This window comes from Xyrauchen texanus, chromosome 29, assembly GCF_025860055.1.
Source record: "Xyrauchen texanus isolate HMW12.3.18 chromosome 29, RBS_HiC_50CHRs, whole genome shotgun sequence".
NCBI classification, from domain to species: Eukaryota; Metazoa; Chordata; class Actinopteri; order Cypriniformes; family Catostomidae; genus Xyrauchen; species Xyrauchen texanus.
In genome coordinates, this window is record NC_068304.1 from 23,244,509 (window position 1) to 23,261,851 (window position 17,343).

The 17,343-nt window shown below is 40.0% G+C and overlaps 1 protein-coding gene across 10 annotated transcripts in view; it reads left to right on the forward strand.

Moving 5' to 3' along the window:
* mef2aa (myocyte enhancer factor 2aa) overlaps positions 1-17,343 on the forward strand; it is a 140,238-nt gene that overhangs the window by 106,567 nt on the left and 16,328 nt on the right. For all 10 annotated transcript variants that reach the window (XM_052097092.1, XM_052097096.1, XM_052097097.1 and 7 more), the window contains one exon: positions 741-966. In XM_052097092.1, the coding sequence (XP_051953052.1) occupies positions 741-966 (226 nt within the window). The remainder of the gene's footprint in view (positions 1-740; positions 967-17,343) is intronic.

Here is a 17,343-nt window from a genome sequence, read left to right on the forward strand (position 1 = left end):
CTGTAAGAGGCCTGAAGATACGTGTGCAATGCACCATTATGGGCCATTCAGCCTGATTATCCAGGCTAAATTAATTTGAGCACTGCAAAGAACCAACTCACCACCTTTTTATGATTGCATTGTTTCTTTTTTGTAGTAATTGTCGAGTTTTTAATCAGGTGTCTGTGTGAATGTACATTTTGATACTGTGATATTTTGATTAAAACGTGGCCTCAAAAGGCATTTGGACACTTAAGCCACACTAAACATGTTTGGTTGACTTTGCATAATTTATCAAAATATCAAGTGGCAATTATTTTAAAGAAATATAGCACAAACACAGGTTTAAACCACAATATTTCACAGAAAGTCATTTCTTAGGTTTTAAATAGCAGAATTAAGACTGAACCTATTTGGCACTTTCTGGTTGTCAAACCTTTGTGCATATAAATAGTAACTTATCTCATACATCAACTAAAAATGACCCTGAAGCAAGTTAAAAGTAATTGAAAAAATTGCCTTAAAAAAAAATGGTAATTGAAAAAAAAGGTCTTGCATCATTGGTTTACTGATGCCACTTGATTTAATATTTTGGATCCAATGCAATGAAATTCAAAAATGGTTAAGTGTAAGTTAAAGTGAATTGTCCAAAGTGTATAAATACTTTCTGATGCCACTGTATATCAACATGATATGTTGCTGTAAGATTATTTGATCTCCTTTACATAAAGCTGTGTGTGTGTGTGTTTTCTCTCTTCCAGCCTACAGGCTTGCCTCATCAGAACTTCTCCATGCATGTGGCTGTGCCAGTGACAAACCCCAACGCCATGCCCTACAACCCCGGGGTCTCTCTGGGCAGCCAGAGCCTGTCGGTTGCCACTGCATCTCTGAGTGATAGTGCCATGTTGTCTCCTCCTCAGGGTTCTCTGCACAGAAACATAGTGTCTGCTGGGCCCCCACAGAGGCCTCCCAGTACAGGCAGTGCAGGTTAGTGTGATTCCCTTGATGTACTTAAAAGGGATAGTTCTCCCAAAAAAATTATTATAACATCATTTATTTGCTGTCATGTTTTTCCAAACCCCTTATTACTTTATTTTCTCTGTGGAACACAAAAGGAGATGATAGGCAGAATTTCAGCCTCAGTCACCATTTACTTTCATTGTATGGAAAAAGATGCAGGGAAAGTGAATGGTGACTGAAGCTAACATTCTAACTGGCATCACCTTTTAATTTCTACTATAAGAGGTGGGGCAGATTCAGTACTGTCCCAGCTGGGATTTTTTAGTGGCTAATTTTATGTGTTTTCTGTCTTATTGCTGTTTTCAAAATTCATTACAGATGATGCTTTTCTGTCTCAAATTGAGAGCGCTCTGTTAGAGGAAAAGAAACAATAATGTTTTTGTTTTTTCCCCCAGCTGCTCTGCACAGACATCTATATGTTGTTTGTTATGCTTTATGTTTCACACCTTCTCAGCACTGGCATGAGTTGAACGGAAGTGAGATCAATTAGTAGTCTCCTGGAAGTGGTCTCCATGACGACAAAAGGCTCTAATGCTGTCTGATCTGTCTGAAGCTGGTCTGACAGCAGTGGGCTACACCAGCTCTAGTGTGAAGTGTTATTACAGACAGACAGACAGATATAACAAAATAACTGTTTTACAAATAGTGAATACATTTAAGTGTAAGGTATTCATTGTAATGTGCATGTACTGTAGCAAGTTAAACTGTAGCCAGTTAGAAATATCAAAACTAATTTTAGAAAAAAGAAAGTTAGACATCTTCTAAAATTAGAAGTAAATGGCAAAAATGAAACTACATTTATGTACATCTCTATCTTTGTTTGCTATACACAGGTTGTGAGGTAGTTTGCTGGTGATTTTTAATGCGTGTTTCAATATTTACTTATACAGTATAAATACTGTATAAGTCCTAAAATCATTTAGCTTTATACTGAACTTTATATATTAAAGTTCAATACAGAACCTTGCAACCTTAAACCAGAAAATTCATAAATAGCTTGTTTGAATTTGCCCCTTATGTGACTTATACGTCTTCAAGTTATAACACAAATGTGTAATGCATGTTTTTCCTGCACTGGACACATTAGTCATCCTATTATCTCTGTTGCTATGTAGGAGGGAGGCATGATCATAGTAAAGTGCAAAAATGCTGCATCTCCACAAAACAGCGTTTGATGTTCCAACATCACCCATTACTGACCTCAACAATACCCGATGTTCACCCTCCACAGGCCTGCACATGCTCTGTGGAGTTTCTACTCAACAGTACAAATGCTGCTTGAAATCATGATGGCAAGATTCAAAGAAAGATGTGCAGATTAAAGATGCAATTCAGATTGGATTGGATATAAATTGTTATACTTTGATGTTTGTTTGCTGTGATAACTGGCCTTTTGATCAATTAGGAGATATACAAGATGTGAAATATATTTAATCAACAAATGTTTATAGTGCAAAAAAAAAAAAAGAAAATGGTATCTGCCTCAAAATAAGAAGTAAAAGTAGATTCCTACATTTTAAGAAGAAAATGTGAATGGTGCTTTCCCTTTGTCTTGCAAAAGTCTCATCCACAGTGCAAGAGTGTTGTGGGTGGTTGCCGGGCATTGTTGTGTGATTACTAAAATGTTCTGAGTGGATTTAACTCCTTGCTGTGCATCTTCTTGGGTTTTCTGGCCGATTGCAAGGTGGTTGCTTAATGGCCCAAGTCAAGACCAATCTCCAAACGTTTGTGATGTTCTGGTCCCTAGATATGGCTCTGTTCCCTCCTTAGGTTAATGTTCATGGGTTTATTTCACCCATTTTTATTCCCACTTGGCAAAATTGTAAGTCCTATCTTTTAAAAAAGGAACAGCATACCTCTCTTCGAAGAGTTCTGCACAGCCCTTAAAATGAAACCCGATCCGTTCCCGAGACCGCGTAACCCAACCCAAATGGTACTGTCAGATTTAAAGCTTCAACCCGAAGATTCAAAATGTTAAATATTTGTGACACCTGCACTAAAAAGCAAGCTAGACACAGTAAACAGAGCGCCATTGTGATGAGGAGGAGGGCAGGGCCAGTCCGTGACTATGCTTGCCCGGACCCCAAGGAGAGGGATAAAGGCAGCCGGATGCGGCAGTTCAGTAGGGAGAGAGAGAGAGAGAGCCACACGCAGCTGCCATGTGTGTGTTTATATGTGTGTGTGTTTGTTTCATTAAATATTACTTTAACTGTTCAGCCAGTTCCCGCCTCCTCTTTTCCCATTTTAACCCTGTTACATTGGTTCTGAAACCCGGGAAGGAGGAGGCATGCGCTGTCGTGGAGTTTTCGCCACTGCCGTCCGCCCAAAGGGAGTGGCTGATGCCTGCCAGAGGGCAGAGTGGTCGAGGACCAGGTGATGGCGTGTCTGGGAACCAGCGAGCTATTTTTTCCTCTATTTCCTCTCTCTCTCTTATAGTCGCTCCTTGCCCTTTCCCTCTTCTCTTTTATCTCCTCTCCCCTTGTCCCCCTCCCAATAGGGAAAGGAGGTGGGGTGGAGGATGTACGTCATGCCAGAGGCAAAGGAGGGAGGAGTGTGACGAGGAGGAGGGCAGGGCCTTGATTACGCACACCTGGCCCCCAATCGGGCTAATCAGCCGAGGAGAGGGATACAATTTTTTAATTTTACATTAAATATCACTTTGAATGTTCAGCCGGTACCCGCCTCCTCCTTTCCCATTTTAAACCTTGTTACAGCCATGTCTTAACATGCGTTTTTTAAACTTGAAGTTCTTTTTAACTTAAGATGGTGTCTCAAAATTGTGGCAGTCCAACGCAGGATGCTGAAGAAACAGCGAGATGAGGTACAACATTCAAAGACATCTGTCCAGCACGTGTTCGCATTGGAAAACAATGGAAAAACAAAGCAGAGCAGCAAAAACGCATCCTTTGTCCGTTTGCGTGTCTGTGAGTAAGAGTGCATGCACGAAACAAGCTAGATAGGCGTGTTTATTTTTTCATTAATTAGAAACCATAACCGAAGTCATACTTGAACCCAAACTCGGCCCAAAACCTGCTGGTTTCTCTGGTTCCATCAGGCCCTGGTCGAGTTGCAGACCTCTACAAAACACATTATTTGAGACAAAGAGTTTTGCGCCATAGTTTAATATTTAAGTGTGTGCAAATCCTTATTTTTGAGCAAAATTGCCTTATGAAACACCATTTATAAGTGAAAAGAATCAATTAATTAAATACCAAAACAGAATACCCTTGAAGATACTTTTTCCAAAATCTAGTCTTAATACTGTACCTTAAGGCTTTTTGATTACACTGAACACATCAGGGCACCAAATTGAACAACTTGCTGGATTTGTTTTGTACAAATCAGAACTCCAAGGCTTATCACATTTACTCCTGAAAATGCTGGGAAATTTAAATTTGTTTGACACACTAAAGAGAGTACAGTGCTGCATGTGAGGTCTGGCATATTGCACACATATTCTCACTTGGAGACGAAAGATGCAGATGGTTAATCATCTCATTTTGCACATCTCATTTGGCAACACGCTGGGTACCCCAGAGCTTGCAGTGCCAAACGGTGTAGGCTCCAGCCCCGCGGGTTAGTCCTCTGGGGTGTCTGAACTCCTGTGTCAATAAATGTTGTGCTTTTGGGGTTCTGGATCCAGTTTTTAAGTTTCTCTTTTAATGATAAAATAATTGATAGTTTGATTTGTAAAAGGGGACACCAGTCCCAATACATAAAATGCCCCCTCCTTATTCCTCTCAACAGAGCACCACCATCTTTTCCCCTACATCTCATGTGATCAGATATTTGAGTCTCCTGGTTTTTCTACTCTGATTAAAGAATTCTGGTGTGTTACAGTAGAGAACACCACCCCCTCCTCTCGTGATATTTGGAAATCTAGGCCAAACTGTTATGAGCCAGTGATGGATGTTGAAGTGACTCTGCCTTTATGAGGACATCAGAAGCATATTTTCAAGGGTTTTTCCTATGGCTTCTCATGAAAAATAAAATAAAAAATGCATCCCGGCTGGGAAATCTAGCTTAAGTTGGTAGCTGTTTTATGGAACATGGGAGCTGGTTTTTAGCTAGTCCAAGTTGGTTATTAGCTTGTCTGGGCTATATGTGTTCCAAAACAACAAAAAAGCAGCTTAAATGGATAGTTCGTCCAGAGCTTTAGCTAATGGGGTGAAAGGGAGTAATGATTTTAGGGGCCAGAAAAATTTTGTTCCATAGCTGTATTACTTTCTTTTTTCCATGAAACCCAAAAACAGTCTCTTTCTGGATTTACTTTCACTGGATCTTTTTTCTATAAAATGAAAATGAATGGTGACAGACATTTCCATAGACAGTCATATGGGTTTGGAACAACATGATGTTGAATAAATAATTATATATATATATATATATATATATATATTTTTTTAATATATATATTATTATTATTATTATTTTTTTTTTTCAGCAGTGATATTATGATTTGTATTCAAAGCAAACCTCAGAAGTTGTGAAACAGGCCTCTGAGCTCCATTTCCAACATAGATGGACAAGTGTTAAGCTGTTTTAGTGGTGTTGTGTCAGTACTGACTGGTTCGGGGATGATGGGAGGCGTTTGATTTAGCGAGTGTAAACAGTCATGTGATGATGGAAAATGGTGGCAGCTGCAAGTGTCTCTGGGGACACTAAGTCACCAAGGACACACAAGATCATGTGTCCAACCGTTCCTCCATGACAGTTACAAATATAAGGGTTGCCTCCATTCTCTAGTGGGCCGATCTGTCTATGTCAGCAATGTAGCAGGGCTACTTTTTCAACATTACGAAGCACCCCAGCACAAGAGCATGACTGCTGGAACAACAGGCCATGTGATTCATGCTCTCTTACTCTCACTTCAACTTGAAGGTTGCAGAAAATGTTCCTTCCCCCTGAAAGATATCACTAAAATAAGTGTCCAGGGAAATCTCACTGGTCTCTGTGACAGCACTAAACTGTGAATACAGAAAAGAAAAATGTGACCGCGTGCTGCAGACCCATTTTCTGATCTGCCAATCAGAAGACATTGATGTGTCAGGTCATTTTTATTTGTATAGCGCTTTTCACAACACACATCTTTTCAAAGCAGCTTTATAAAAAAATTAAAGTGTAATATCTATAAAGTCTCAGTGTGATCACTGTGGAGTTTGATTAAATATTATTGTAAATTCTGTATAAACTTAAATAATTAAATAATAATTGTATTTACATCCCCAGAGAGCAAGCCGAAGGCAACTGTAGTCCTTTACGATTGTTGCTTGTCAGACTGTATGATATGAATGCATTGATATTGCCATGGCACACTGTGCAACGTTATGTCGGAATGTGTTCCCAATCGTCCTGGTCAGTGAATGTGACTCAATTTATGGGAGTGTGGCAGAATAGAAGCGAAATAGCGAAATTTGCCCACCATGGAGGAGCATTTTTTTTCTTTCTGAAAGTCAGCATTTCCATTGCTCCAATACCACTCCATCACGAGCATGGGCTAACATTTACAAGAAAGATGGATTTTGTCAAATAGGCCTATAATAAGACAGCTTTGTCACAAATACAGAAAATTACAGATGTTGAGAATGAATGTGAGTGTGGGAGTTAGCCTACAGTAATAATGAGTTACCACAAGCAATTATTCATTGTGGAAATAAAGACTTTTGGCATGAAAAATTTCAAACTTCTCCTTTCACATTGGGTTATAGAACGTCTTTCTTCTCTTTTAGATTAGTAACCTATCGGCCATGCAAAATTTAGAAAATTCATTAAGGATGATAATAAATGACGCTTGCAAATTCCCTATGGATGATGTACAAACATGACAGATTTCTATAATTGTATCCAACTATATCTGCTGATCAGGATTCAAACGTCCCATAAATACTTACCAGTATAAATTGTTCAATCTTTCTATTTTACTGTATGTATTTATTTATAAATAAAATTTAAGTGGTGTGAAGAAGTTTACAGATGTTTAAAGTACATTTATTAAAAGTAAAACAGTAATTAAAATAAAGTTTTTAAGAAAATGCATGATAAATGTAAAGAACAAAAATGAGAAAATGCAATCCATCCATCCATCCATCGTCAACCGCTTATCCTGTGTACAGGGTCGCGGGGGGCTGGAGCCTATCCCAGCTAACATTGGGCGAAAGGCGGGGGACACCCTGGACAGGTCGCCAGAGAAAATGCAATCATTTATTTATTTTTGTTTTGTAAGCTCTGTATTTATTTAATTTGGAGAATAATGCTTTCATATTGCTGACATGTTACACTTTTCTCTTGAGTATTTTCTGCTTTTTTATTTATTAAAAGAAGAAAAAACATTGAAATTGCTTGAGGACAGGGATAACTGGGCACAAATGTTGTTACACGGAGCAGGTTTCTTTCAATGTGAAAGGGTAATAGAGGGGTGGAATAGCTCATCTGGCCGTCGTAATAGCAGTTGCACTATACGGCTACGATGCTAAATTTCAGACACTGCCCAAATTTTGTCAGAGGCTGCAGATCATCACAAAGACTAATAATCCACCGTCTGTGAACATGTCACACTGAACATTGTAAGATTGTCGATTTTTTCCTGTGACGAAAGAAATCCTTTAGAATTCCCAAATTTGTCTCAGACGGCAGAATCGTTGCCAAAATTGTACAGTGTGCACCCGCCTTAAGAAAGTGTTATGGTCCAGTGCTTAAAACTTTAGTATTTTTTTTTATGAACTAAGATTAATGACTAATGTCTTTAAAGTCCATCCTGGATTAACTGCAGATTGACACGTGCTCTCTGCTTGTCAATAATTTTGCACATCATTAGTTGGATCATTCAGGTGTAATGCCATATCCAGATGCAAAACAGTTGTCAGCAATTTTGCTACTGTTGTGTTTGACAACTGAGAGATGACGCACTGCTGCTCTACAGTTTGATGATGAATCTTTGGAGGGTGGTGATTTGGAAATGGGAGCATGTCTATTTCAGTGGCTTAGTCTCATGAATGTTCCAGAATGGCTAAAATCGCTTACAGCACCTTTACCAAAATAGCTAACCCAAAATGACTGGAGACCCTAAACTGGTTATTATAAACTTTATCGTGAAATCTAATTTTGGAAGTCAGGAGGTCGATCACATTTACATCCAAATAGTAATTAATACAGATTGTTCATCAAATTTCATACAGACTTACTGAATAAAAAGTGCTATTTGCATGTATAACTTGTATCAAGACCGACAAATGTCTTTTTTTATATTTACATTTAGTCACTTAGTAGACGCTTATAAGTGACTTAGAAATTAGGAATATAAAAAATTTGTCATACCCATATTCTCAGTATTATGTAGTAGATAACATTTTTATGTTGTTTCGCAAAAAACTATAATGCATTAAAGCCTATAATGAATATTAATAAATAGTTTAATGTTGCATTTTCTTAGTGTTTTACTCAGTTCAGAATGCTAACAATGCTTTTTAATTTGCTATTATTCTGCTATGCATATGCGCACAATGTGTATGCTCCAACCTGTAAATATGGGTGGCGACCTAAATGTGTGGTATGAAACAGGGCTTAGTCTTAGTGTAGGTGCAGATTTGAGTAGTTTTGTGCTACAAGTAGCTCAGTGAGAGGTTCCTTTGTGTCCCTGAATTTGAGTTGCCTAGTGTATGAAACGGTTAACTGTGTGTTCCAGCAACTGATTCAGACAGGCAGGTAAATAAACTCAGCATTTCCTTTAAGACCTCGGCCCCCTGCCTCCATCCCTCCTGCCCCCATAGAGTTTCCTTCCCCCTATTGACAGGTGCATCTGTTTTCCTGGTACTGTGGTAGTCCTTATATGGCTGGTGTAAGCCTGCTAAATGCCTAACCCAGCAGAACCCTGGAAGCATTTGGACCATGATATCCCTCTAAGGCTGTTGTGCACAATGACCAGACAACCTGTCATAAGCATTCTGTGGTGGTGAGAGGCAGAAACAGGTGGGATTTAACCATCTTTTTGCCAATTACACTTACTCGCCCAATGTTAGCTGGGATAGGCTCCAGCCCCCCGCGACCCTGTACACAGGATAAGCGGTTGACGATGGATGGATGGATGGATGGATGGACACTTACACACACACACATACACACAGTGGCTTACTGAGTGCGAAGTGACTGACTCACTTGATTGAATGCGCACCACGAGACACAATATTGAATTTTGAGTCTCATGAGATATTGTGTATAGCTCTATGTTGATCCACACTGTACCTCAGTGTATATTTTCATAGGCACTGTAACATTGTGATTATTGTGCTGATTTTAATGGACTTTTTATTTGGCTATTAAGTTTCTAAAGGTGGTGTCGTTAGATTATTTTCAAGACTCATGAGTATGAAAGTGTTTTAAAACCATCTCTAATATTAACAACAGTAGTAAAAATGTTGGTAAGATAGATACATTTTCTTGAATTAATTAAAACTGTTTCAGTTTTTAATTAATCAGTTCTCATCTCTTGTTATATTGTTGCATATAAAAATTATTATTATTGTTTTTTTGTTGTTGTGAAAATCAGTGGAAAACATACCATGAGTATTTTAATAAGGTTTTTATCAGGGATGCACTGATGTATTGGCCACTGATATTATCGGCAAATTATTTATATATATATATATATATATATATATATATATATATATATATATATATATATATATATATATTTCTGTTTAGAATATAAATAAGTTCCTACCAAAATAAATGAAATCTGTAAAATCTACAGTATATCATGTCAAACATACACCAATCAGCCACAACATTAAAACCACCTGCCTAATATTGTGTAGATCTCCCTCGTGCTTCCAAAAGAGCGCCAACCTGCATCTCAGAATAGCATTCTCAGATGCTATTCTTCTCACCACAATTTTACAGAGCAGTTATCTGAGTTACTGTAAACTTTGTCAGTTCGAACCTGTCTTGCCATTCTCTGTTGACCTCTCTCATCAACATGGCGTTTCCATCTGCAGAGCTGCCACTCACTGGATGTTTTTTGTTTTTGGGACCATTGGGAGTAAATTATAGAGACTGTTGTGTGTGAAAATCCCAGGAGATCAGCAGTTACAGAAATTCTCAAACCAGCCTGTTTTGGTGGCACGAAGGGAACCTACCCAATATTAGGCAGATTGTTTTAATGTTGTGGCTGATCGGTGTTTGCATGCAATATGAATTTGTAATGTTCTGTCATATTTTGTAAAAAAGTTATTTTGCTTAGAACTGCAAAAACCTTTCAGAAGTGCAAAATAACCTATTTTTTTCAAATAAATTGTAATGTCATATTTTGATTTATTTAGCCTTTCTTTCATTTTGGCTCTCTTAAAAATGTGGCCTGTCACATGATCTACAGATCCAATCCATCTTCAATGAAAATATCTTATTGTTAGAACTATAAAATGATTCCTCTGTGTATTTTTGTAAACCATAATTCCGAAGCAAAACAGTTGTCTGATGACAAAATAAGAAGAGTAAGTGCAAAATATTAGTATCGTATTGGCCTATAGTTTTTGGTTACAATCGGTATCAGGCAAAAGGATGAAAGGATGGTTTCTCTAATTGGATACAAAAAAAAGATATTTATTCAATATTGTAAAAAGGCTAAAAATATCAAGAATTTTTTTTTTCTAGGTATATCTCCCAGCCCTATACATTAGTGAATCTTTTTAGAATCAAAGTTTGGAGTGCTGGAATAAGAAGGCACATTTGCCTAGTGTGCATGTGAATGGGGGGTATTTAAGGAACTGGATGTACAGTTCTTAGTTGGCAGTGCCATTAAAGGGTATGGTCAGGAGCGTGCACCCATGGGGGTCTCAGGACATTGGCTCCCTGGTCACATAGTGCAGCTGTTATTTGTTCCAAACACCCCGGACCAGCATGGCTGCCTTGGAGAGGAACCACTTCAGTGCTGCTGTCAGATGGCCATTCCTAGCATACCTCTGATTTTTCACAAGCAGAAGGCACTAGGAGAGCATGGACATCTCAGAGCAGAGCCATTAGGAATGCAGCTTGCAGCACTCTTTTTCTGCTCTCTCCCCTGTGTAGAGCGAACTCATACTGGCCTGTTCGATGGAATGCTCTGATCACCAGTTAAGCCAAAGGAATGGTGAAGAGCATCCAAGTGTTAATCCAAGCACACATCGGCTCTCCACTTCAAGGAAAGAAAATGTTTTCTTCATGTTGACATGCCCAGCTGGAGTAAAAATGAATCTTTTTTTTTTTTGTGAAATATCAGGCTCTTGTTGAAGCATGATTCGTTTCTTTTTCAAAGCAGTTTGGTGTGTTACCTAACCATGTACAGTTGCTGCAGGTCAAAATGAGTCATCAGCACTCTGGAACAAAATGGCTTAGTTTCCTCTCAGAGTTCTCCTGATATGGTAGAACAGCACAGTTCCAATAGAATGTTTGGTTTTGGATAATTTTTGTTTCAGATTTTATTTTGTTGACTTGTGTGGAAACCAGAAGGCCCAGTTCTGTCAAATCAGTCAGATCCCATTGTTGAATAACAAATCATGGCACGGTAAGAAAGACTCCTCCAACATGATGCATTTTTTAAACCAAACCTAGCCTTTAGCAGTGATTATACAAATTATAACACTTGAGCAGTTCAGATGCTAACAGCTGTACTTATAGATACTAGCCCCAATATTTGTTTGTATATTTGCTTTGCAGTTGGATGAAAAAGTTGGATTTTGACCTTTCTGATATCTGAAAGGTCAAAAGTTTTGTACATATAGGTCTGAATGAGGCAACTGGCAGCTTTAGCTGGACATTGTCCCATATACTGTATATGTTCAAGCAACAGATTTACTAGCTACTGTCTTTATTCAATTAGAATTGAAACAATGTCAAGTTTTGTAAACGTAGAGGTGGTTTTGTCATGTGATTACTGATGTGTGGCTGAAATCTTGGAAGAGTAGATCCCACACATTCAATTAGTGAATTACAATAACAGTGGCACTACAAGTTGATGTGAATAGACACCTTATCGAGAGCAGACTCTCAACTTTGCAGATTACTCCAAAGTTTACAATGCGACATCGTGCACAGAGGAAGTGATGCAAATTGATTTGTTCCAGAAATACATCATTTGTGTTTTGATGAGCACCAATTAGCACTGTAATGATCCAATCTTTCAAATTCAGTTGAGTATGACGCAGCGTGCACAGATGTGTTTTTTGGCTGTTCAGCACCTTCATGATTTTGCATTAAAACGAGGAAATTGTTGAAGAGAACTCAGAGTTTTCGATCCGTTATGCGATGTGCAAAGAAGCTGCACAGCTTCCTTCATTAATACTGAAGAATTACAGGCTGTTGAGGAGCTATTACAAACCCTGTTTGTGTGTCAGAATTAGTTTTTTCAATAGAGCGTTTAAGTGCCAGTTACTTCACCATGTGTTCAGGTCCATGCCATTCCCATCCAGTGCTCCCAAAGGAGACTCCTTTTTTGAGTCCTCATAGAGGCATTATAAATTATTTTTATTTTTTGTACAAAAGGGCTGTCCAAGTAAAATATGAATTGGATTTTGTTGGCACCAGCAGTTGGAACTTTCTTCCCAGCTCACATTGTTCCTGTTCATGGTTTACGAAGCCAAAACAATAGGGCTGCACCCGTTAACGAGGTACTGTTGAGCCTCATTAATTAAGGCTATAATTAGAATTTGGACTCCGTTCCTCTTAATCTATTAGGGAGGCAAAGCTTTGATTTTGAAATCCATTAGTCTTTCCTCATTTATGTGTACCTAGCCCCGTCAAATACACTACAGTAGTGACTTGTTGATCTTTAAGACTTATCTGTTGCTTATCTGGTAGCCTTCCTTTCTAAATAATATATATATATATATATATATATATATATATATATATATATATATATATATATATATATATATATATATATATATATAAGCAGGTCATTAAGTAACAGAGCTCCCAAAGGATTATGTATTATTCTGAGGTAATATGGCATCACTTTCAATTATGTATTTTGATCATGTAGTAATTTAGCAGATTTTGATGCTTTTGTCATACTTACACATGATCTTTAAAGTGTGAGAGGGGTGGGGGGTGCTTACAGCTCAGAAGCTTATGTCTCAGAAGGGCCTCAGTTACACATTCTGGCTCAGAACAGGCCAGAAGTAGGGAGCATTTCAACTTTATCTGATAATTTGATAATTCAAACAGTATCTGAGTACTGCTGCTGTGCCTTTTTACAGTAATTAGAACATATTTTCCTCCCTCTCGCAAGTGGTGCACAGTCCAGTTCTCACATTAATGTTATATTTCCTGTTAATCAAATCAACTTTTACAGTTCCAGTCAAAAGACACATCTAATCAGAAGGGATTATTCCCTAATTAATTATTACTATTTTTCACATTGGCATAATAGCAGTCATCAAAACTATGAACTAGCACATTTGAAAATATTGGTATTCTGTAGTAACCAAAAAATGTTAAACACAAAACTTATATTTTAGCTTCTTCAGACTAGCCACTCTTTGATCATGCTCTTGGCATACTCTTTACTAACTTCATAAAATAACTACTTGGAATACTTTTCAAGCTGCCTTGAAGGAGTTCCTATATTCAGCTGGCAATTTTCAGCTGCTTTTCTTTCAATATCTGGTGCAGCTCATCTACTGGGGCAATTTTTTTTTAAAGAAATTCAGAAGCCCACCAACAGTTATTTATTTATTTTTATGTGTTGATCCAAGTCATATGGATGAATGAAAGTTAGTTATCATGCACAACTTCTACGTTGAGATTTAGCTACTGCTGAGATGACAATGTTGATTGTTTCCGAGACGTGGTCTGGTTGGTAGTGCACTTGTTTTGCAATGCTGTGTGATGGCACACTACAACTTACTGTTCAACTACTCTAACAATATCTCTGTCCATTCAAAATGCAAAATGGCCAAAAATAAAACAAGAAATAATAAAAAATAGGTAGTTTAACCTGAACGGTGAGAGTTACAGTACATGTATGTGGTGCTCTCTTCAGAGGCATTTAAGCAGACACACAGTAAGGGCAGCACTCTGATGATGGCCTGTTTTCTCTTTCTGTCCCACAGCAAGCGCCCACAGGAAATGAGAACTGGGAGGGGTAGAAAATGCCCCATGACTAGGATTTAATCAAGCTGCTATTATGTAGAAAAACACACGGAAATGACATTGCACTTTCCTGTATGCATAGTTCCAAGCAAGTGGAAATTAAATGGACCTTTTTTCAAAACCAGAGCAGTTTGGACTTGTTTGCTAGAAAGCTACTTGTTTGTTGCTCAGCATTTTTCATAATGACAAGAGAATACATTGAAACCGAGACTTTAGGAGCGATCATGCTTTCGGGTTTGAACACTGGCCAATTGTAATTCCTGTTTGTCTTTGGAGGTTATGCCCGCTATACCCTGTAGGATTTTTACAGCCTTTTAAGATTTCTGATTGTCAGACTGTATGATATAAATGCATTGATATTGCCATGGCACACTGTGACACATACTGAGCCAGAGGGCTAGGGAGGAAGGACACCCAGGTTCCGTGACTTGTGGACTTAACTGGGGTAGTAGAGCACAAATCTTTGCCTGAGTAAGTGATGGCAGGAAGGGGTGATGGTCACAGAAAATGTGCCGTTGAGCCATGCCCATCTCGGGACTCAAGTCTGAAGCCACTGCTGAAGCGGTCTTGTATGCATCAACCCGAGCGCAGCGACCATCACTGAGGAAGCCATATACCCCAGGAGCCTCTGAAATAGTTTCAGTGGAATTGCTGTGCCCGGTCTGAACGAACTCAAGCAGTTCAGCACCAACTGTGCACGCTCGCTTGTGAGGCGCGCTGTCATTGAGACTGAGTCTAACTCCATGCCGAGAAAAGAGATGCTCTGAACCGGGGAGAGCTTGCTCTTTTCCCAGTTGACCTGAAGCCCTAAACGGCTGAGGTGTGTGAGCACCAGGTCCCTGTGCGAGAGAGCGCTAAGATTAGCAGTCGTCAAGGTAGTTGAGAATGCGAATGCCCACTTCCCTTAACGGGCTAAGAGCTGCCTCTGCAGCTTTCGTGAAGACGGGACAGACCGAAGGGGAGGAGCTTGTACTGATATGCCTGGCTGTCGAAAGCGAACCATAGAAAGGGTCTGTGATGGGTTAATATTGAGATATGAATGTACGCATCCTTCAGGTCTACCGCCACGAACCAATCTTGATACCGGACGCATGTCAGAATACGTTTCTGCGTCAGCATCCTGAACGGGAGTCTGTGTAAGGCCCGGTTCAGAACTAGCAGGTCCAAGATTGGCCACAACCCACCACCTTTCTTGGATTCGATGAAGTAAGGGATGTAGAATCCCTTCTCCATCTCGGCTGGAGGGACAGAATATATCGTGTCCTTTCACACGATATAGGGTTGCGATCTCAGCACGCAGGTTGGAGGCGTTTTCGCCCTGCACCGAGGTAAAGCGGACGCCGCTGAAATACTGATTCAGCGAACTGAATCACTTAGCCGAGGCAAATGGTCCTGGTCAGCCACCTCGACTAAGTGGCCTCTCTCATGGTCCAGGAACGTCATCTGTGGCTGAATCTGGTCAAGATGCGGGACCCCGACAAGGCTCGCATTCTCAACACCCCCATCTCCCAGATCGGCCTATTCGGCATAGGTGCACCGCATCAGCTTTATCCACCTGAGGGAGTTCCGTGTACCTGTGGACCACCCCTCCATCAAGGGAAGTGAGAGCATTCGAGCGATAAAGTCAGTTCCGGGCAGTAAATGTGCCCTCCACGAATTCGTCAGCTCATGGGGGGTGCGGCGTGGCTGTGAGTGCTGCTCTCTGCCCAGGAACCAATCATCTAGCCGCGAGGGTTGAGGGGAGGATGGGAGGGTTCCAGTCAAGCCCAACACTCGCGGCGGCCCGGACAAGCATAGCGGACAGCTCGGCATCGGCCTCAGACTGGGCGTACACGCCCGAAGGCACCAGCCCCTTCGAGTCCTCAGTGTTGGTGTCCACCAAGACACTCTCCATTGCAGCGCCAAAACTCTCATCCAGGTCGGGTGGTCCGAAAGAGACATCAGACTGGCCATAAGGTGAGCCGGTCTCATCTCGAACCTGGACGGAGGCAGTCGAGCGCGCTGGGGAGCGGGTGGTCCGTGGGGATTTACCTGGTGAAACTGCACCAAAATCGCCTCCAGTTCCAGCCGCGCCGGCCCTATACCCGTGGGTAGAAGGGGCTATGCGGGGGCACAGCTAGAGTGGCTTTCCCCCAGAAGAAGGAAAGCCGTGACCGCAACGTTGCCATGGTCATGTTCTCACAGTGAGAACATGAACCATCCACAAACGCTGCCTCAGTGTGTTCTCTGCCCCGACCCGTGAGGCAGCGCCTGTAGACATCTGAAGCGAAGAGGTTACAACCACATCCAGGAATAACACAAGAATGGAAGGGCATCTTGAAAAAGATGAGTCTTTAAAAAGATGTTCAACGTCCAAGTGTTGCTCTTTTAGAGAAATATACTCTTTTAGTGAATATACACTTTATGTGGCTGTCGAAGCTCCCAGGGGCGTAGTCTGCACTGGAGTGCAGAGAAGAGAAAAGCCGCTGATTTCGCCGTATTTCCAACAGAATACACTCTTGTAGAGGTGAGTGGAACAGCAGTGGATTTATTCAGCTCACTGAAACGCAACCGCTGGGCTCCGAAGAAAAAATATGTCTGAATAGATGCAAGCTTCCCTCCTTTTATAACCGTATGTCCGGGGGAGGGGCATGCAAATGCTGTTCGCCAATTCTCATTGGCCTTTTCTCAAAGTTAGAGGTAACCGGGGCTGTCAAGAGAGACCCCTATTGTCACAACATCGAAACAACAGTGAGTGACAGAAGGGGAATGCACATTAACCATAATACTACAACATCGCCTTTACAACCGTGACAACAAAATTAAGCGATGCAAAGAAAAAGTTTCCAAAAACCTTTCCATTTTCCCATTTTTCTTTATTCACACATATAAACATACACACAAGCACAGAAAATGAACAAATATGCTGCCCTGGTTTTTCAAGAAGCCAAATAAAGAAAGAATGTCATTGTGCTATGATTATGTCTGTGCCATTCAATATGCCTATTTGTTTTATTAATATGTCGTATAAAGGTTATATATAATCTGTCCTTCTTTTTTACGCTGTTATGGCTCATTCCAAATTCCAAGAAAACTGTAAATTTTTGTAGTCATTAAAGTAAGGTGAATTCGCTAATACACTGTAAAATCTAATTAGTTGACCTTACATTTTTCAGTTTGCATGCTTTTTCTAAGTAAACGTACTTATTTGGCTCAAGTAAACTGAACTTAATTTTT